Genomic DNA, 22,565 nt, shown 5'->3' on the forward strand with positions numbered 1-22,565 from the left:
GTCTAGGCTCTTAATTTTATTAGGACTAAAAACATTGTCCTAATACTATAATTAATATAAAGCCAAGAAATTTCCAATGTAAAAATTAGTTTTAGCACTAATTAGTTTATAGTTTTGTCATTTGGGTTTTTTTCTCTCCTTTATTTCAATTACATGTAACAAGAACCCAAACATAAGAATTGACTTTTTAAAAATAAATTTGATTTATAATTTTGGGGGTTGATAGTTAAATATTTTTGTTTGCTGCATGAAGGAAACTTTATACAAATTATTTTAATATTAAATTTGATTTTAAAAGTTAAAGTGGTATTGTAGATACCATACAAGCATCTTTAAAGATTGATTTAAAAAAAAAGATTCACATTTATTTTTATTACTTTTTGATGCTTTTGGCAATCAAAGTAACATTTCTCTCTCCTCTAAGCTAAACATTTAACAAGTATGGATAAATATCAGTTCTCTTTTCTCGTCAAAATTTGTTTTAGAGCCTTTCAAATCAAAGCTTATATAAACTAAGATTTTAATAATCAAGTTTTTATTTGAATGTGAATTATTTTAAATTTAGTTGTGATCTTCTCTGGTTTTGGTTGATACAAATTGTTGGTTTTATAGCTTTAAAAATAAAATAAAACTTTTTTAAGTCTTTGAAATATGTAATAATGAAACAGTAGACATTGATTTGTTTTGTGTTTTATAGCAAGTTAATAAGATGTTGAGAAGCTAGATAGATACCATATTTCAAATTTAGAAAATCTTAAGAGATTCATGGTTTCATTAATACATTAACTGCCACACTAGAAAAAAAAATTTTCCCTGGGACCGTGGTGTTTTAGTAAAACAATCCTTTCTAATTTGTTATTTTTTATTGTTTTCTGTCCATGAGTTATATACAACACAATCCACGTTTTTAGAATTAAATTGTCAATATTAGTTGTAAAATAAGAACATTAATAAGTAAGATTTTCACCAACCAACTGCAGGGTTTTGCTTCACGAGGCCCCGGGCTCAAAACTAGCCTGAGTTAAATACAACTCACTTGGTAGTCAATGTGTTAATGGGACAGTTTGAAACTTTGTACTACAGAAAATTATTTTGTGGATTATAACATCTTTCCTTGAAAAGTTATGACCAATGAGCACAATTTTATTAGCATTCATTCATTTAATAAATTCATTTAATAGTATTCATTTAATATTGAGCACCGTTACTGTGCTAGACTTATAGACAAGTAAACTCAAGTAAGCAAAGCTATTTCTTCCCCCCAGGAACTTTTATTTTTACAGTCTCCAAGTCAGCAGAAACCCAGCAAACAAGCAACTAGAATGCACAGTGGGGCTTGCTACACAGAAATGTGCAAAGAGTTCTGTGATAAACTGGGAGAGGCCATAAATCTTGACTGGGTGAAGTCAAGGAGGCTGCACTCAAGCTGACTTCTATAGAGAGTATAGGAAAAGAGGGCAGGGGCAGATGGAGAAAAACGTTCTTGGCAAGGGGAGAGTCATATGGGAAGGAAGGATTGGGATAGATCACTTAGGAAATCTTTTTGCATATGGCTGGAGCTTGGAGGGAGAGAGAGAAGAAGTGAGGGGGGTGGACCATATTAAGAAATGTGACTATTCAGGGGAATAGAGGTTAGATTAAGGAGAATCTTTTATATCCTGCTAAGGTGTTTGGGCTTTAGACTGTAGTCAGTGAGAGACCACTGAGAAATTCTTAAGCCAGTGAGTGATGTGATCCTATTTGCATTTTAGAAATATCCCTCTTCTGTTGCATGTCTAAACATTACCACTGTTTGCCTATTGTGATGGTTATCTATTACTGTGTAAGAAATTACCACAAATTAGTGGCTTAATTAAATAACATTATCTCACATTTTCTGAGGTCAGGAGTTTGGCATGACTTTGCTTGATTGTCTGCTTTAGGATCTGCTGTCATAGTGCAGCTGAGACTGCAGCCTCACTTAAGGGGTTGAGTAGGGAAGGATCCACTTATAAATCCATGCGATTGTTGGAAGCATTTGGTTCCTTGTACCATGTGGGACTAAGGGCCTAGTTTCCTGGTGGTTGTTGACTGAAGCCTTCCCTCAGTCCCTTGCGATGAGCAGTGCAGCTCATCACAACATGGCAGCTTGCTTCTTCACAGCCAGAGAGGGAGATAGTCTTCTGGCAAGATAGGCATCACAGTCTTTTGTAGCAATTACATATACATAATCACATATATACCATTGGCTTTGCCATATTCTATTGGTTAGAAGCAAGTCACAGGTCACACCCACATTGAAGCAGGGTGGGGGGGGTGATTATGCAAGGCAAGAGTCTGGAAATATCCAGAATTACACTGGAAAATAAACAAACCTAAACTCCTGCCCATAGTTAACCAAACTGTAAAGTTTGCGGGCACATTTTGCAAAACCAGCCTCACTTCTGATACCAAAAGCAAGTTCAGGGGATTCCCAAAACCACCCTTACATTTGATAATTCCCTAGAAGGACTCTCAGAACTCACTGAAGGCTATTATTATACTCATTGTTATGGTTTATATAGGGAAAGGATACACAAAAATTAGGCAAAGGAAGAGATGCATAGGGCAGAATCTGGATGAGTCTACACATGAACCTTTCATTGTTCTCAGGATGTGTTACCCTTCTGGCACTGGTGTGTGACAGTGTACATGGAGTATTGCCAGCCAGGGAAGCTCATCTAAGCCTTGGTGTTCAGAGCTTTTAATGGGGTTTGATTGATTGAGTAATTGAATGATTGTCCACATGGTTGAACTCAACCTCCAGGTCCACTGACACTGCATAACCTATCCTAAATCACATGGTTGGTCTTTCTGGCATGGCCACCGCATCCTTAGACTATTGGTTGTGGCTGATCCCACCCTAAACAAAGACACTCCTATCAGAAATGACATAGGTCACCTCCCAGAAGTCAAGGCAAAGCCGAGACCCCTCTGTAGGCAAAGCCAAAATCTTTACTACACAGTTCCCAATGTAAAATGTTTGAAACTGTAGGTTATTTTCTATTCCAGAAAGAAATGTTATATCCTGATAGAAAGCTATTTAGCTTTTTACTATACAGTAATAAAAAATGAAAACCACTTAATGCCCAAGAGCAGGCATTGTGTCCAAAAATGAAAGAGTTTTCTCTGTGGAGTTCTTTTAGGTGACTCTATTATATCATCCTTGGTGTCACAGGTGTTTTATTTTTTGAGGGTGTACCATTGGTGTGTTGGTTCTTTCTCCTAATTGTTTCTCAGCAGTAGGCAACCAAAAAATGTGTTGAGTGGAACTGAGATGGAATTGAGTTTTGGAAAAAAGAGTTTTCTGGAAAAGAGTATCTTTTTGGAAGTGGTTTAATCCTACTGATAGAGACCATATAACTACAAAATTGATTAGCTTTCAAAAAAGGCTACAAGCCAGAAGAGTCTTTTCTCCATCTTCATCCTTTAACTTTACAGGAAATAATTTAGTTTAGGAGTCAGAACATGTAAATTCTAGTTTTGATTCTGTCATTAACCTTCCCCTGACCTTAGGCAACTTCTTTCATTTCTTTAGGCCTCAGTTTCTTTATCTATTGGACTAGAGCCTAGTTACTACAGAGTTTCTCACCCTCCACACTGTAGACATTTTGGACCCAAAATTCTTTGTTGTGGAACCGTCCTATGCACTGTAGGCTGTTTAGCAGCACCCGTCCCTTCCATTGTGACAACCAAAAAATGTCTCCAAACACGTCACTTGTCCCTTGGGGGGCAAAATCGCTCCTGTTGAAAACTACTGAGTTGCTGGATACTTATACACCCTTTTTAATCCAACATTCTTATGGAAAGTCTATGATTTAGATCGCTATCTCAAATCTCATACTTATGCTTGAAGCCCAGTCATTTGTTCAAAGGAGAGAGATGAGAACCCAAGTACTTTCCAGACTAAAAGGTGAAATTTAAATGGAGGGGAATTATTACTCAATGTAAGGAATAGTTCATAGTGAAAATGTATCTTATTTGTCAATTTAGTTTTTCTTAGTAGTACATAATTCTCTATAGAGAATTCACAACCTAAACACATAAAGTGATGCTAGATGTGTTCATGATGTTGTGATATTTATAACTAGACATAGCTATAACTTGGCATAGTTATATCTACTTAGGAAATTGGAGCATATAAGAAACTTTGGATTTTTTGCTGTTGTGATTTAATTTCATTTCCAGCTGCTCTTATTCTTTATTTCCAAGATTTAGAAAAAATGGATTTGGAATCAGGAAACCAGGGTTTTAGTTCTAGCCATCCTTTGGGACATATGAATTCTTAAAACAGAAAAAGTATATAGAAGAGACAAGGTTTATTTCTTCTACTTTGTTTTTTTCCCCATGGAGCTACTTAAGTGTGTTATGTGATATGCATACATCTGTATTTTAGTTTAGTGGTCCCAACCTTGAGTAATAAAAGTGAAAATGTATAGTGTTTCAGGTATTAAATAATATTTAAACATAGGCTAAACATTCTCAACCAGTATTACTTATGAAATATCCTTTTTAAAATATCCTCTCTAAAACCTAAATGTGTATTCATTATGCATTTGTATGTTCATTAAGCTTAGATTTATGGTATGATTTGGATTTGTTAATGGTTACAAATAGTTCAGCCTATTAGCTAATATAACTAAATACTTTGTTGTATAAGGAGAAAAGTAATAAATGAATTTTCATGGTTTTCCTGTTATAAATATCAAATCAACTGATTTAATCTGTAGCTCTGATATGTAACTATGCAATCTTGATGTACTAGTTGAAGAAAATACTTTATTCTTCATTTTCTCTAAGGGAAAGCATTGAGGTTTTTGTTTTGTTTTTAATAAGAAATACTTTGGTGGGTTTGAGTTGGGACATTTTCAAGTAACAAAAAAATGGTTAAGCTGCCTCCTCATTGGGCCCTGAGCTGGAGGACATTTTGGGATGCATTTACTTACACACACCTTTGGAGGGAGGAGCCAGAGCAGAATTGAACTGTTATTCCTAATATACAGAAGGAGTTTGGCCACACTCTGGGGCAGAGAAGCCAGCAGCCCAGTGCCTTGTGAGGGGGATGGAAGAAACCCTGCCATCCTCACCCTGGTAGGCCATCCGGAAAGGTGCTTTGGAAAGTTGAACTATGCAGTAGTGACTTTGAATTTGTTTGGTGTAAAGTATGTGATTTAAGCACCCTAGTGAAACCCTTACTAAAATCTGTCTTGTCTGCTAATATTTTGTGTAAGTAGAATGTTGGAAGGAACCCGAAGAGATGCTGACTCCATTCTGTGTGCAGGAAAGCCAGTGTGAACACCTGGGAGTGTGCACTTGGATCTGTGTGTTAGCTCCTGAGCGAGACATGCTGGAATGAGGGTTACAGTTTATTGGATATCTCCAACTGGTGTGCACTTTAAGTGCTTTGTTATATCCATGATTTCTCTTTATCTTTATGACAACCATATGAGAACCATCTTCCTTTAAAAATGAGGAAAGGGAAGCTTAGAGAAGCTAAATAACCAAAGTTACCTAGCTTAGAAGTGTAGTCAGGCTTTATACCAACATACATCTAATATCAAATTCCTTGTTTTGAATTACTGAATTGTGCATTTTTATTCTTTGTTAAGGCTGTTCTTTGAGAATTAAAATGTATTTTATTAATTTACAAGGAGATAAAAATCGAAGCTTCAGAAATCCAAAAATTGGACGGTTTTTAATATTTTAAACTATGCAAGAGGTAAAACAAGTAATTACCATGTCTTTATATTAGTCCCAGTGAGGAGCTTATTCTCTCCAATTCTGCCAGTCAGTTCCTATCACACATCAATCAGTTCTTCCTGGGAGACTTCAACAACTTTACAAGGTCCTCGCCAGATGTGAAAGTTATGGTATCCATGCTCACACTTGTTTTTATAGTTGCTGCCACTTTAGCATTTTATTTCTTTCTTTCTTTCTTGTTAGAATGAGCTGTTTGATGTTTTCTATATTAATTTTTAAAAATAATTTTATTATTTTATTTATTTAGAGATAGAGTTTTTCTTTGTCTCCTAGGCTGGAGTACAGTGGTACCATCATAGCTTACTGTAGCTTTGAACTCCTGGTCTCAAATGATCCTCCCTCTTCAGCCTCCAGAGTAGCTGGGACTATAGGCACACACCACCATGCCCAGCTATCTTTATTGAATTTTTAAAATAACTACTTTATTGAGATAATTCACATCCAATACAATTTATCCTTTTAAAGCATACAATTCAATAGTAGTTAGTATTTGTGGACTTGTACGTACAACTGTCACCACAATCAATTTTAGAATATTTTCATCACCCTAAAAAAGAAACCCTGTGAACATTAGTAGTCACTCCTCACTTTCCCCCATTCCCATCCCCCTAGCCTTAGGCAGTCAATAGTCTTTTTGTCTCTATAGCTTTCTCCATTCTGGACATTTCCTATAAGTGGAATTAGACAGTATGTGTTCTTTTATGACTGGCTTCTTTCACTGAGCATGGTTTCAAGGTTCATCCATGTTGTAGGATGTGTCAGTTCTTCATTACTTGTTATTGCTGAATAATATTCTATTGTATAGATATACCCATTGATCAACTGATGGACATTTGGTTGGTTTCCACTTTTAGTCTCTTAGGCATAATGCTGATATGGACATTCATATACAAATTTTTGTGTGAACACTTATTTAGTTCTCTTGGGTATATACCTAGGAGTAGAATTGCTGTGTTATATGTAACTCTAACTTTTTAAAGAATTGCCAGACTGCTTTCCAAAGCAGCTGCACCATTTTATACTCCTTTCAGCAGTGTATGAGGGTTCTAATTTCTTCAACTCCTCACCAACACTTTTTATTTGTCTGTCTTTTGATTTCAGCCATCCTAGTGAGTGTGAAATGGTATCTGATACGATGGCTCCTCATTAAATTTTAAATTGCTCTAGGTTAGGAGTAGTTATATCTTTGTCTCCTGAAACATCCATGGTATTTTCCACATATTAGTTCTTAATAAATGTTTGAATTTATAACCTTGTTTTTAAAAATTTCAAGAAAAAGGGAGGTGGTCCTTAAAAAAATTTTTTTTTTACCTCTGTTGAAAGTGTGCTTTGCCCATATTACTATCATTTTATTCTTACCGTTACTTTCACACTTTTATGGTGTCACAATTGCACATTGTGTTCATTTCTTTATTCCTCATTGCTAAGCCCTATATACCCAGTGACTTCGTGAATGTTGATTAAATGAATGAATGGAGTTTTTTTCATATTCATTCTGAATCATTGAGGTTGTCCCTAGAGGCAGGTGGGTCTTCTGGTTCTGATAATGCTAATAACCTACTCAAGATGTAAAGAGCATTAAAGGCTTCAGTTAAAACTGATATCTGCAGAAAAATAAAGACTCAAAAGCTTGAAAACTGCTTCTAAAATATAGTTTTGCTCGTCTGTCACATATTGTCTGAATTGTTATTTGTTTTAGGTTCCCTGTATAAGTGGCTCCAGATTTGTATTTGTCCCTTATCTAAGGAATTCTATGAAATATTAGCCTGGTAAATCAAGAGCATTCATCACAACAGTTAATCTTCATTGTAAGGCTTACTTAAAATACTTTAAAATGATAGATTAAAGAAAAAGTGATTTTTGAGGTTTTAAAGAAGATGTTAAAACCTGTTGTTGACATTTTAAGGGAACTATATTTAACTTTAGCATTATGTAGATACTCCAAATGTAAATAAACATTGGCTGATAAGAATATATGTTTCTAGGGCCGGGCGCGGGGGCTCACGCCTATAATCCTAGCACTCTGGGAGGCCGAGGCTGGTGGATCGCTCGAGGTCAGGAGTTCGAGACCAGCCTGAGCAAGAGCGAGACCCCGTCTCTACTAAAAAATAGAAACAAATTATCTGGCCAACTAAAAATATATATAGAAAAAATTAGCCAGGCGTGGTGGCGCATGCCTGTAGTCCCAGCTACTCGGGAGGCTGAGGCAGTAAGGATCGCTTAAGCCCAGGAGTTTGAGGTTGCTATGAGTGAGGCTGTTGCCACGGCACTCACTCTAGCCCGGGCAACAGAGCAAGACTCTGTCTCAAAAAAAAAAAAAAAAAAAAAAGAATATATGTTTCTAACGTATTGTGCTAGGAAAACAGAGGTGTCTAATGATATTGATAGAACTTTATTTTATTAATACCAACATTAATTTAACCTTGTAAACAAAGCAGTTATTTATTAGCACATTTTTATGTTACTAAAAGAGACCTTTCTCTGAATTTACTGTAATATAAAAACATTTATCCCAGTTAAAATGGAACACAATAAAGATTGCTTTGAACAGTTAGTAAAATTTGGTAAAATACACATTACAATGAGATAATTTGTTATTTTTTAGTTATCTAAATATAGGCTTTATAATTTTGTTACTTGGGTGCTCTGACAGAAAAACAAGATTAGTCGATTTAATAAATCTATATGCCTTGGATGCTTGGTAGGGTCGCCTCTTGAAGATCAAAAATATTCTATACTCTAAGTGGTGAGCCAGGGGTATGGATGTCATAGTGATGAGATCAAAAAAGTACAAGTGTGAAAACTTCTGGAGATGAAGTAAAAAAAGAACTATTCCTTCAATGAATTCTTGTTACATTAATGTGACCTGTCATTCAAATACATATTGTCCTCAGAATGATCAAAAGGTCATGGCTTCTAGGTCTCTACTGCTACTGCTACTTCCTTCATCATTCTTAGAAAAATTACTGTTAATAGAAATGGCATACTCGCTTTTTTCCGATTTGATGGTATTTCCATGTTTAAAAAGAATATAAGAAACCTTAATGGTTTCTTTATATTTCTGAAGATTTGTATTATTTTTAGTAAGTTCTAATACTATGTAGTGATGGAGATGTCACCAACAACTTAAATTCAATTCTGATCTTATACATAATTCTAAATATATTACTTTGAGCAATACATGTTTAGATTTACCATATTGAATAGTAAGTTTTGTGAAGTCATAAATGTATACCTGTTTAGTTTCTTGCCATTCTTGAATTTAATAATAATGAGGGTCAAAGTGCCCTTCTGCTGCTGCTGCTTCTTGGCCTTCGTGAGCTCCATCAGAATTGTCATGATCATCACTATCATCGTCCTCATCTTGAAATCCCCTGAAAACCTGTGTTTTCAGTTGTATTGTTTGACCATGAGTGCTTCTTTGTTCACCATAGTAAATAGTATGTAAATGAGGGAAACAAAAGAAAATGTACGAGCTTATTGGTTCTTGTAGCTTATTTTGGTCCACACGAAGGTATGTTAAATGGTGGAGATGTAGCGGGTCAATAGGTGGACACATCATTGTAACATTGATCTCTGAAAAATACAAATTAAAAATTAATCCTGCATTATATCCATAATTCTATGTTGGATTTTATGTAATATGGGATATAATTTTATTAATTAAAATACTTATAGGTGTAATTAGCTTTAATTTTTTTACATTAATCAAATAATAAAATGAAGAAAATAAATTATAAATGAGTTTTATAGTACCAGAATAAATAGGCCTTCATTGGCTTTTCTGATTTAAGTAATAAATTCTTAGTAGAACAATCTCAAGAAAAAAAGTAAAAATCAACTACAGTCCCACTACTTGGGAGAGTAATATTTTTTCATACGCTGTAGAGTATTATTTCTCAATACTCAAGATGATAAAATTTAATAAAAAAGACTATAAACTGAATTGCACACCTTTCTCTGAGGCCAATTTGTTTCATTTCCTTAGCCAACTTCAAAATAACCATTTTCAGCAATGTCTACAGCTTAAACTGTTAAAGATTGTTTCTTTAAAAAGTCAAAATATCATTTTTTCACTCTTTAGAAAACAAAATTGTACATACTTTCTATTTCATTATTTTCTAGATATAGGTGTTCCAGATTTCTTGGAATGTAGAATGCTTGCTTCAATTTGTTGTGTCCAACGTTGAGCTCTATAAGGTTGGAAATATTAAAAATATTATATGGGATGTCTTGCAGTTTGTTGTGTGACATTCTTAGAGCATGAAGTTTTGGAAGTTTGTCAAAGTATTTTTCTGGTATAGAAGAAATTGAATTATTTTCTAAAGATAGATACATAAGTGAAGAAGGCAAACCAGAAGGCATTGATTCTAATCTGTTATTACATAGGTTTAGCTGCATTAATTTTTCCATTTTGGCAAGGATTTTGTCTTTTAACACAGAATCATGAAGATGATTATAACACAGGTCAAGCATGGTCAAGTTTACTAGCCCGTCCATGGCATTTGTCTGCAGTGTGGAGATTTCATTGTAACCAAGAAGGAGTCTTTCCAGAGATTTAGGAAGAGGAAGTGGAAATTCTTCTAAATTGTTATGTTCTAGATGAAGTTGTAGTAGATTTGAAAACTTAGCAAACACACCATAATCAATCTTTTGAGATTTAATTTTATTGTGGCTGAGGTTAATTTCTTTAAGATAAGTTGCATTGATGAATGAATTTGTGGTCACAGCCTCGATTTCATTGAACTGAAGGTAGAGTTGTTGAATGTGCATCGGAATATTTGGGATAGTCTTGAGTTTGCGATTGTCACAGTACATTGATGATGGAAAGTTAGCTGGACAGAAGCATTCACTGGCACAGCCTAAAGTATACTGATGAAAAGGAACTCCGTATTCTACACTTTGATGAAATTGGAATTCTGTTTGGTAATCATCATCCAGGTCTTGGTCATAGTCTTCATCCCATTGATAAGTTTCATATTGGCAATATACTTTGACTCCAAAAAAGAAGAAAATGACACATATTGGACTTAAAAAGCCCATTTTCTTTCTTTCTTTTTTTTTTGTCCTGTTGCAAGGAGAAAAGGAAATATATTGTAAAAAAAAGTGAGTAAACTCAGAATAATTCTTATATAAATTGACAATTATATAAAATGTATTATACTTATATCTGTATATAAAAGAAATCCAGAAAGAATGGGCAGTGTTCAAACCAAAATTAATGTTGTTTATGTACCAATGAGGTGGAATTTTTTTTTTAAAGTCATATATTATGGCTCACACCTACAATCCCAGTGTTTAGTAAGGCCAAGCCAGGAGGATTGCTTGAGGCAACTAGTTCTAGACTACTCTGGCCAACAGAGTGAGACCTCGTCTCTACACAAACAATGTAAAAAGTTAGCCAGGCTTGATGGCACGTGCCTATGGCTCTAACTACTCAGGAGGTTTAGATGGAAGGTTCGCTTGAGCTCATTTGTTCATGGTTACAGTGAGCTATGGTCACCCCACTGCACTCTGACCTGGGCAACAGAGCAAGACTCTGTCTCTAAAAAAAAATAAAAAGTCACATATTGCACTGAACCAGAGTCAAAAGTCTGCTGTTCTAGACTTTCTACTGAATAATCATCTTTTAAGAGAATCTGTTTATGGTGCTTACTAGAGTTAGAGATATATGATGATAGCATGACATTACTTAACTACAGTCTGGTTGTCCCTTTACTATAAATACTGGATGTTCTTACAAGCTACTCAGTCCTTTAATGATGATCACTACCTGTGAGAAGAGAGACCTATGTTTCAGTTAGCTTTTGCCTAGGAGATTCTACAACTTTTATTTGCTGATACCCTTTTCTGCTTTTTAGAAGAACATTAAGTACTCTCTTTTATATGATAACTTGAGATATTTAGAAATAGCTTTCATGTTTCCTCTTAGGGTTTTCTATCAAAACCTAACTCTGTCATCAGATTGTCTTCATGAAACAGTTTCCAGAAACCAATTATTTCATCTCTGACTCTGCTTGAATAACTACTTCACATCCCAAATACACACAATATTTACATTCTACAAAGTTTAAGTCTCTAATAGATTAATCTTTACATTTTTCCTCCTAGCTTCCTTTTTTCCATTAATATTTTTGAGTTCTATATATACGCATATTAAAATCACACTGTCCCTGTCTCCTAAGAGTTTAAAGTCTAGTGGAGGATCAGAGAGACATACAACACAATGCAGCAGGATATAATGTGGAGTAGGATTGTAAGGGGAAAGGCTTCACAGACAATTAACACTTGTTTGTGCTAAAACTTGAAGTTATAGGGAAGGGTGGATTGTGCCCTGGGTGAGGAGCCTGAAAACCTGCATTTCAGACCTGTCACTTAACATATCTCCCACTTGCCTCATCAATAAAACAAAAATTACAATTATAGTTGAATTATACATTGGCTGCTTATCTCCCCTGCTTATCTTGGAACTTGCCTTATATCTTATATCTTGCCTGCTTAGCTCATCTGGTAATTATTAGGATCATATGAGATATGCATATAAAAGGACTTTGCAAATCTAAAACTGCTATCTGATGGAATGAGTATATTATTTAGGAAAAAGTTAAAATCATACTTCTTTTATTCTGAGACCTTTTCTCATCCAGAGTTTCATGAGAAAATGATTGTCCTAACACATCATTGTATGTAATGAAATTACTTATCTCCTATTCACCTAGAATGGTACTAGCTATTTTTCATCATTGGTATAATTGAGAAAATAGTTACTTAAATCATTTTTTCTGAGAGAACCCCATTTGAGAAAGGTTGAGATACATCTCAGTTTCTTGTATCTTTTCTTGTCAAAAATTAACAATATAGAGAATGTAAATATTGTATATATTGGGGATTTGAAGTAGTTATTCAAGTAGAGTCAGAGACTCTTGATCTCTTTTCCTTCACTGATACTGTCCTTCATTCTTCCTCACCATTTGCTTCCGTGCACCCACATCCTGGGCCTTGTCATTACCACCACTACAACCCCTCATATCCTTTCTGAGCATCCCACACTCTGACCACTATCTCCATGTAGTAACTACACCTGTAATAATTCTTCAATTTCAGTGGAACTGAAAATATATTGATTCTACTGTTTTTCATTGCCCCTCATCCATACCTCCCAATATGATCAGTTCCCTTACCAGCTTAGACCCCATAGTTCATGACTATCATTACTCCTTTGCACATGCCCTAAACTTTGTGGCTCCTTATATCTAGCAAACTGCAACCCTGGTTACTCCCATTCTCTACCTCCTCACAGCCTGACATACGGCTGAATATAATTAGAGAAAAATGAGACCATGACGACTGGTCTTGCTCTCGGTTCATGACTACTAACCTCAAGTGCTACACAGATGCATTTCCTTAGACCATCCTCTTTTCCTCTCTCCAGCCTCTCATTCCCCATTATTGTTTTTAGGTGTTGACCTTGCTTCCTTTTTTTTTTTTTTAAAATTAAGAAAATAGGATCAAGTGATCATTTATTCCAATATATGTTCTTATATTTAGTCCTACCTACAAGAAAATGCCATAATAGCAATGGTTTGGTCTTTTTTTTTTTTAAACAATATATGATTTTGAAACTCATGACATTTCTTTTTTTTTATTTTTATTTTTTGAGACAGAGTCTTGCTCTGTCACCCTGGCTAGAGTACAGTGGCGTGATCATAGTTCACAGCAAGTTCAAACTCCTGGGCTCAAGCGATCCTCCTGCCTCAGCCTCCTGAGCAGCTGGTACCACAGGTGTGCACCACTACACTCGGCTAATTTTTCTATTTTTAGTAGAGATAGGATCTCGCTCTTGCTCAGGCTGATCTTGAACTCCTGGGCTCAAGCAATCCTCATGCCTCAGCCTCCCAAAGTGCTAGGATTACATCATGACATTTCTTCTTGCAAGTCTAAATATATTACATCCATTGTTCTTTCTTTTTCCTGGAATTCATGGAGGCCATGGCATTTTACCTAGACTTTGAAGGAATGTTAGGGTTCTCATAGAGAGATAGGGAATATTTCCAGATAGAAGAGATGAGCAAAAACATAGAAGCAACAGAGGATGAAGTGTGTAGGAAATGGTGGTTAACTGTTAAAAGAACAAAATGAGGCTGTTAAGTCCAGAATCTGAAGGGTCTAAATTTTGACCCAAGGAATTGGCACTCTGGGAAGGAATGCCAAATTTAACAAATTAACTTTTGGAGTTGTGATCTTCACATTGGGTTCAAGGGTGAAGTAGAGGAGAGTCTTGGGAGGAGGTAGAGCAAAGAAGTTATGGTCTCATCTTACAAGGCAGTGTTCAGAGCAAGCCAGCTCTCCTTGCTGGCCTGGAAGCTCCCAGTGTGTACGCCTGAGGATGCTCATTCACTTGTTGTACTACACTACTCTGCTGTACGTGAATGTGCTCAGTAAAGCACTTTACAAATATTAGTAGTTAGTTTGATTTGGCTACTTCAGTTTACTGTTGTCTTACCCCTTATTTCTAGGGGTAAGGCACTGTGCTGAGTTGATGGGAAATACAGAAACGAAGAGAACATGAAGACACGGCCCCCTCTGTAAAGAGCAAATGGTTTAGTGGAGAAGAGTGTCACAACAAAGCGAACCCTAACCTCAGGCAGAGGGTAACGTGGTTTGTAGCACAGACAAGTAGTGCTGTGGGCCCAGTGGCTAAACCTGGCTTACAAGAGACAGGGAAGTCTTTTGTAGACATCATTTGACCTAGACTTTGGGAGGTTAACAAGAATGGGTATAGAACAACCTATATTGTTTTATACTATTTTATTGTACTCATTATAGTATAGCATATTAACTTTTTAAGGCACTTGTCATGCTTCATTTCAGTTTCACTATAGCCATTGGAGTTGGTTAATAAAGTTGCTATTTTCCCAAAAGACACAAGTGGACGCAGAGGCAGAGATGTGGAAGCAGAGGCAGAGATGTGGAAGCAGAGGCAGAGATGTGCAAATATGCTGGGCCAGGCCACACAAGAATCTGAAGCTGACTATTGCACAATTGAATTTTGAAAACAGCGTTGTTCATGAAAACTCAGCTTAAATTTTATACTTGTGTTAAGAACTCTGGCAATCATCAGCAACCTTACATTTGAGAATTAGAGTCTGTTCAACAAGAGAAATTTTTAGGAAAAAAGAAAGAGGCCTGGATGATACCTTTGAAACTACACTTAATTGCACATCTTTGTGTGACTTAGAATCAAGACATCATGATTGGGGCCTCTCTGAAAATAAAGAGATTCTTAAAGTTGTCTATTTTTGTTCTTCATGGGCACCCAAGAAGAAAGGCTTTCCTTGAAGAGCAATTTCTCTTCTAAACCTGAATTTATCTTAAACATCCTTGTCTTCCTCCCTCCACATTCCTAGCCCTGCAGTGCAATTTTCTCCCACTTCCTTCTGACTAGGTACCATTTTCTGGTCTGAAATCCATCCCATTTCCATCCGTATGTCCATTATTTTCTATTCCTCTTGCTCTTTTCCCGTGATAATTTTCCCTATTACAATGATCTCTTATTTCATTTTATCCAAATTTTTTATTCCAACTAACCGTAACCATTTGCTAAGCATATTTTTGTTACTTCTGCTTTTCATATTCTACAACTGTGCCTCGTTCCCTGTAGGATAACTCACAGCAATATAGTATAATGCATTGTCAGTCATCTCATTTTCCTGACCTCTAATATTTAACAGAACGTAGTACAATGCACGGTACTAGAAGTACTCTAAGATTTGTTAAATGGATGACTGTATTAATAATAAGTTACAGATTACATCTTGTTAGCAATGCTTATCTCTACTAATGTTGATTATTTCTATGCATTTATTTTACCATGGTGATTTCTTTAAATGAACATAGTCACAGAGACCTTGGCTGTTCTTTTTCCTATTGAATATTTATTTCTCCATCACAATATGCTCCATCACTTTCCTAGTACATTGTCTAGTAGAAAAATAACAAATGTGAAAAAGAAATTTAAAGCAAAGTAAAATATATATTACCAGCTTTTTAGTTATCCATTAATGTGAATTCTTCATATTATAGCAATAAAAGTATCTGTGTCATAACATTTCTCCTACTTGGAAAAAAGCACTCATGCTTTCATCAAGACAAGTTCTAATTGAAATTATTATTAAAAGTGATGTATATTTACTTTGTTCCAGAGAATTTAAAGTAAAAGCCTCATAACATTTTATTATTTAAGGACATAATTGTTTTATTGGTATGTCATAGAAACTAGCATATAAGAAACCAAGGATTAGTATATGATTCAGGTTTTTTCCAAGACAGTTTTAAATTTAACTTTGTAAATTCTTTTGCTATTAAATGTATGACTGTCTCAATTAATTTAGCTATAGTACATTTAAATCTTAATCGACTGAAACCCAATTAACTAGATCCTTCTGTAGACTGGATAGAGCAAATGCCCATCTTCCCTAAAACCAGAATCACTAGCACTGATCAGATATATGGCTCAAAGTTACTAGCTGGGTTTTTTTTTAATTTAATATTGATAGAGAAAAAGAGACCCAAGAAAGAGAGTGATTCCCTTAACCTGAGAGTCTTCCCTTTCACTCACAATTTTAAAAATCTAAACAAAAACTATTTATTGGGTAAATCTTAAATTAGAAAATTAAACTCACTATACTACTTCTTTCCCTGAACATTTTGCCTAATCAAAATTCTAATGTAACTTTTACCAGATTTTGCTTCCAAAAATTGTGCTTTTATGATAGATGCAGTCTATTTTAATATTAAACAAATCTACTATACTTTTTTATTTTAACAGTAGGAATACATTCTTAAAAAATTGAAAATTATTTTATCATCATACCTGTTGAATTTGCTTTAGTTTTCAGGGGGTGATGAATTTGCAAATCTTCTAAATGAATCAGAAATTCCTAAATTCTTTAACTGAGTCTCTTAAAAATCCACACAGTACCTCTGTGTCCAGACAGGGCTGTCCCTTGAATTACTGTAGCAATTTAAGCAAATACAATCTGCTTGGAAAACACTTGGGTTGGATTAAAATTATGTATTTCTTCTCATTATACAAAACTTTGTGGATTCAAATTAAGATGCTTGTGTTCTTCGTCAGCTTTATGTGGTTTACTTCTTTCTTTTCCCCTTCATTTTGGTTTGGGGTGTGGCAAGAATTTCCTCTAATATGAAAGACAAACAGAACTAAATGAAACAGAATGTACTGATTACTGTTTTTATTTTCATTTTCATGCCAAAGAATTCTTCAAATTAAAGTCCACTGTGAGAGAGAGCCTGGTGTCTCAGCAATTTAAGGTGGAACTCAAAATTTCTTGAGTCTCTCGGTTGTTCAACACTTATGTTCACATCAGTGCTTCCATCTGTTAAAACAAAGGATCAAGATTAGAAACATATAGTATTTCACATTTAGTTCATTTTTTAAATGCAGTAGATTGTCATGGGTTACAGATTAAATATATGATTTTTCCATACGAAGACTTGTACCTTCTTTTCCATCAGCTATCTTCTTTCTCATCTTGCTCCCAAATATAGGCACTTCTAATCACATTTGAAATAAAAATTAATCTCTTGGTTCTGGAAGTCAGTGCCTTGCACTCAGAAGGTATATCTCCAATTTGTCTGTTTTTAGTGTTACACAAGAATATATTTAGTATTAATTGTATAATATTGACAATGAAAACCTTCTGTTGCTGAGTAACTATTGCCTTTATTTTGCAGACTTAAAAAATTCCCTCATTTCCCTGAGCTCTCCCTCCTGAAGAGTAACAGTTAACTGCTTTAAATGGTAAAATTTTTATTCTAATGTTTTCGTATTTTAAACAGTTGACTTGTGTCTCTTGGCAGTGGACTTTGAGTTCATTTTGCGGGGATTCTTTTAAGCTTGGGCAAATGAATAAGGTAAAGTAAATCCTGGATTTGTGTTTGTTTCCCTAAAACAGAGTTTTCCATTAAGTTTTTACAAAGAATTCATAGGATTTATTTTGTTATACTTCACATTTAAGAAAAGTATGCAGTGTTTCAAGTGATGCTTTGACGGCATTGTAAAAATCTAGTCTATTTTTTGAGACATTGGTATGTAAAACGTGGCAGACCACATTTGAGCCAAGATTCCATCGTGTTACTGATCTTTTCCATATGTTTTCTGTTAGTCTTTGTTCCTAAACCTCAGGCTTCCACACGCAGGAAAAGAGAGCAAATTTGTGTACTTTTTCCAAAAGTAATTTTACATGCTTTCATGGTTCTTTTGGAAGATTAAAATCAACAGCTTGATTTTTTATGTAATTTCTCATTGACTCTGTGATTTGAACTTATGATAGTAATTATGTTCATTTTCCAACAAATATGACAAAAAAGTTTATCAATAGATAACTAGAACACACAGGATTGAAAATATCTAGAAAATTTAAAATAGGTTGAGCAGTGCCTGGTAGGTTTAAGTTGGCAGAGGATGGGAATGGGGGAGGTGGTGGTTAGAGACAGCCCTTAAAGGAAAAAGTAGGAGCTCTGAGTAACAGTTTGTCAGAGTTCACTGTTTTAGTTAGGTGGTCATAATTATAGCAATTGCCTGGGCGCAGTGGCTCACACCTGTAATCCTAGCACTCCGGGAGGCTGAGGTGGGAGGATCACTTGAGGTCAGGAGTTTAAGACCAGCCTGAGCAAGAGTGAGACCCGGGCTCTACTAAAATAGAAGAAATTAGCCAGGCATGGTGGTGTACGCCTGTAGTCCCAGCTACTTGGGAGGCTGAGGCGGGAGGATTATTTGCACCCAGGAGTTTGAGGTTGCTGTGAGCTAGGCTGATGCCATGGCACTCTAGCCCAGACAACAGAGTGAGACTCTGTCTCAAAAAAAAAAAAAAGTTGTAGCAATTGGGGAGATAAGTCAGTTGAACTGATGAAAAGTCTAAATTATATGCTGTCATTGTAATTTGATTGAAATAGATACAGTATCTCAAAGCTGAATGAAATAGTGCTGGCTAGGAAAGGCCCTCCTGAGATCTGCTTAATTAATGTAATAAGCATAATGATTTTTTATTCATTTATTCCACTCATATTTATTGAGTACCTACTTTGTGTAAGGCAGTTTTAAGGTGCTGGGGACTCAGCAGTGAAAGTCTGCATTGTCATAGAGAAGGAAAAGAGAAAATAAGTATAAATAAGCATTAAAAAAAACAATATAAACAGTATGGAGTGCAATGAAAGAGAATAAAGTAAGGTAGAGGGATAAAAATGAATGAGGCACAGGGGTGCAGATCAACAGTTCCAGCATTGCTGTACATGTGGGACTGGAATAGAACAATTAAGTTATTGTATGGCATATGGTGGGAGCCAAGTGGCTCATTATTAGAGTGGTAGTTACAGATAAATAAGTGAGGTAAGGTGGTGAGAATGATCCATGTGGTAATGGATGAGTTGAAGATGTCAGTATGAACTCATATTTAGCTTCATATAGTTACAGATGGTTAAAATAGAAATATAGTTATGTGTATATATGGTTAGTATACACACTGTATTGGCTGACAGGGCCTAGAAGTAGGGACACTCCAGCAGCAAAAGGCACAAGCAGTACCCAGATCTTGGTTTCTGCCATCATTTTCAGTAAAAGGAACCAGGGCTACTCCTTGGAAAATTGGCTGATTCCAGGAGGGCCAGGGTAGAGAAAGTACAAGATGGGCCTGGAGCATTGTGTAGCACCAGACAAAGAAAGGGATCTGGGAAGTCTCTGTACAATTTTGTTGTGAGCCTAAAACTGCTTTAAAAAATAAAGTCTCTTAATTTTTTAAAAGGGAGAGGCAGACACTATTTTAGATAGTTTTAGATAGTTCAGATATTTAGAACTGAATATAGTGAGGGAGCAACCCAAATTTTTCAGAGAGGCAAAAGGCCAACTTGGCTGGGGCCTAGTGATCTACGAAGAGTGGGTAGGAAGTGTCCTCACAGGCAGCCAGTGCCAGCCTCGAGGTAGACATGTGCTTGGAAGTATCTGCTTCTCAGCATTCTAAGTGGAATCATGTTTGTGAGGCAAATGTAACACTTAGCTGATGAGTTACTTCTATCAGAAAGGCTATTTGGGTAGACCTATAGAAACAGTCCAAACACTGAGTGCAGTCCATCTCTTTGTGTATCTACTACTACAGGACTATGAGGAGCAGACACTGCTAAACTCATGGCCTACCCTCACAAGTTTTCTTTTTCCTCATTGTTCACTTTTTCCATAAATGGTGCCCCCATCCCAGCCCTAGCCACTCTTGAATAAACCAGAAGTTCAGGCGTCCTCTAAATCAGTGATTTCCCAAGTGTAGTAGGAGTTCTATTAACATCAGAATTACTAGGGCTGCTTTTTAAAAATTCAGGTTCTAGCATCTCTGTAACCTAGACCTACCTAATTAGAACCTATGAGCACAGACCTAGGAACTTAAATTTTTAACAAATATCCCTGGTGCCACCAAAACTTAAGAACTACTACTGATCTAAATACTTCCTCTCCCTGACTTTCAAATTGGATCTGTTGCTGAATCCTTTGTTTTCTGCACCTAAATATTAATATCTTTCTGGTCTGTCCATATCTCAGCTCCATGGCTACTGTCATCTGTCACCCAGATGTTCTTAGTAAGGTCTTGACTGGTCACCCTGTGTTCACATATCCTTCTCCAACCTATTTTTCTTCTTGTTCTATATAAAAATTAATCTGTCTGTACAGTGTTTCTGCTTAAGATCCTCCAGTGGTGCTTGATTTTTTTTAAATAAATTCCAAATAGTGACCTTCCAGGTTGAGGAGGATCTGACCTTGGCCTAACTCTTGCCCATTCTTGGAGTGTTCAGTTTATACCACTGCTGTTTTCTGGTCTGTACCCACACTGGCTTCTTTTTGAGCCTCACATTGCCATGTTCCTGCCTTACTATGCACGAGCTTCTCCCTGTGATGAGGATGCTAGGTCTCTCTACTTCTCATTCTTGTTGCTATCTAACTCTGATCTTTCAGACATAGCTTATCTCAGTTGTAATCAATTATGAATGTAATTACTTGTCTGATTTCTCCTAGACACTCTCTATGAGCTGCCATGCCTCAAATTGTCTGCTCATAGTGGGTGCTCAGTAAATATTATTTGAATGAATGAATGAATGAATGAATGTATAGTACCCTTCATTGCTCATTCTCTTCTCCATTTTCTGAGTATTTTTCTAATTTTCTGCCTGTTGAAGGAAAGATGCCCGTAGAGAACTACCTCTGTACCAATGCAGGGGTTAATCTCCTTGCTGTCAGCTACCTGACCATACCTGGTCAGCTCATCGGTGGGCCTCATGTGCTCTGTATGCAGAACAAACTTAACATAAAAACATGAATACAGAAACACTGAAAAAAGAAGACAGTCTGTGAGTGGTTGGCTAAAGTCTATAAAAGAGAGAGTAGGGAAGGAAGAAATGACTAGTTCTTACCCTTAACTCAGCATCTGAATCACCTGAATATAATCTTGTCATTTTTTATGAATCCTTCTAGAGATATTTTATGCATATAGAAGCAAAGCAAATATATATATATATTTAAAAATATTATTTTTCACAAAGAATTCTCACATGAAATTTGAGATGTTTCTACTCTCTCTAAAATAGGTAATGATGCAGCTAATAACCTTTTATAAGTGCACGTGTGGTAGTGTTGGGGGGATATCAATCAACAGGTACAGGTATAATCACTCTCATCAGAGGCCCTTCCATGCTGCACTCCCACCTGTTAAATCCTTTGGGTACCATTTATCAGGTTTTCATCTTTTGCTGATCTGGTAGGTTAGAATGGTATATTGTAGTTTGAGTTCTTATTTTTCTTATTGTGAATCTGGTTCTAGAACTATCTTTATTACCTTTTTTCCTACTGTGTAGGTCTTTTGCTTAATGGCTTTTAGGAGTTCTTTATGTACTAGGGAAACTACATGCTATATGTATTATTTTCCAATGAGTCATTTGTCCTTTGACTTTGCTGTTGATGGTTTTGCTATGAAGACTGACTTTTTGTAATGTTGAGTTTATCCGTCTCTTCTTAACATTCTCCTCGCTCTTGTATTATAGTTACTTCTAGATTATCAGAAAAATTCTCCTATGGTTTCCACAATTCATTCAAGTACCGTTATGATTTCTTTGTTTTTTTAAATGTTTTTCATTTGAAAATCTGATATGTTTAGAATTTACAGTACCTGTTGTAAGGTGTAAGGTATGATCCCATGGAACATTTTGCTGCTTGGCTCTCCAAGTGTCCCAACAGCATAAATTGAATAGTCAGCATTTCTGCTATGGAATCTAAAATGCCCGTATACTAGTTTCTGTAACAATTGAGGGTATTTCTCAGCATTGTACTCTTTCCCTTTGACCTGCCTGCCAGTTCACACACCAGTCTTCGTGACTTTAATTCTTGCAGTGTTTTGAATATCGGGCGGGCCATGCTGCTCTAATCACTCTTCTTTCTCAGAATTTGCTTAACTTTTCTCACTTGGTATTGCTGCTGCTAGTGCTGCCACCTTGTTTGGTTTTACTGATCTGCATAGTTCCTTTTCTTAAGTATTTTCCAATATTAAAGCTGTCCATCAGTTTCATGTTGTGAGTCATTTCTTCAGTTTACTAATTCTTTATTTGTATATGATAGAGTCATTAATGATATACTTCATATATACAAAAAATAAATATAATGATTAGCTATAAGATACTAAGATTAATGGCACAAATACCTGTTTACCCACCATCCAGCTTAAGAAATAGTA

At 35.7% G+C, this 22,565-nt stretch overlaps 3 protein-coding genes across 4 annotated transcripts in view; 1 reads left to right on the plus strand and 2 right to left on the minus strand.

Annotated features, from left to right (window-relative positions):
- The window catches only part of LOC123646337 (centromere protein P), a 239,244-nt gene that overhangs the window by 82,562 nt on the left and 134,117 nt on the right, over positions 1-22,565 (plus strand). The window lies entirely within an intron of this gene.
- OMD (osteomodulin) lies at positions 8,095-16,821 on the minus strand. The gene is made up of 3 exons (XM_045563158.1): positions 16,760-16,821; positions 9,882-10,846; positions 8,095-9,354 (listed from the first exon to the last, which is right to left on the minus strand). Exons 2-3 carry the CDS (start codon positions 10,819-10,821, stop codon positions 9,041-9,043), a joined length of 1,254 nt encoding a protein of 417 aa, XP_045419114.1. The 5' UTR covers positions 10,822-10,846; positions 16,760-16,821; the 3' UTR covers positions 8,095-9,040.
- ASPN (asporin) overlaps positions 17,067-22,565 on the minus strand; it is a 46,416-nt gene continuing 40,917 nt past the window's right edge. Inside the window, exon 8 of the mRNA XM_045563160.1 lies at positions 17,067-17,177. Within this exon, the coding sequence (XP_045419116.1) occupies positions 17,160-17,177 (18 nt within the window). The 3' untranslated portion in view covers positions 17,067-17,159. The remainder of the gene's footprint in view (positions 17,178-22,565) is intronic.

Source organism: Lemur catta, chromosome 10, assembly GCF_020740605.2.
Source record: "Lemur catta isolate mLemCat1 chromosome 10, mLemCat1.pri, whole genome shotgun sequence".
In the NCBI taxonomy this organism is placed as follows: Eukaryota; Metazoa; Chordata; class Mammalia; order Primates; family Lemuridae; genus Lemur; species Lemur catta.

Excerpts from the sequence above, each read along its gene's own strand:
- OMD (XM_045563158.1), bottom strand. The coding sequence starts at position 10,821 with ATGGGCTTTTTAAGTCCAATATGTGTCATTTTCTTCTTTTTTGGAGTC. Across the intron at positions 9,355-9,881 it reads AGAAAATAATGAAATAGAAA|AGATCAATGTTACAATGATG; the intron begins GTATGTACAATT and ends TGTATTTTTCAG.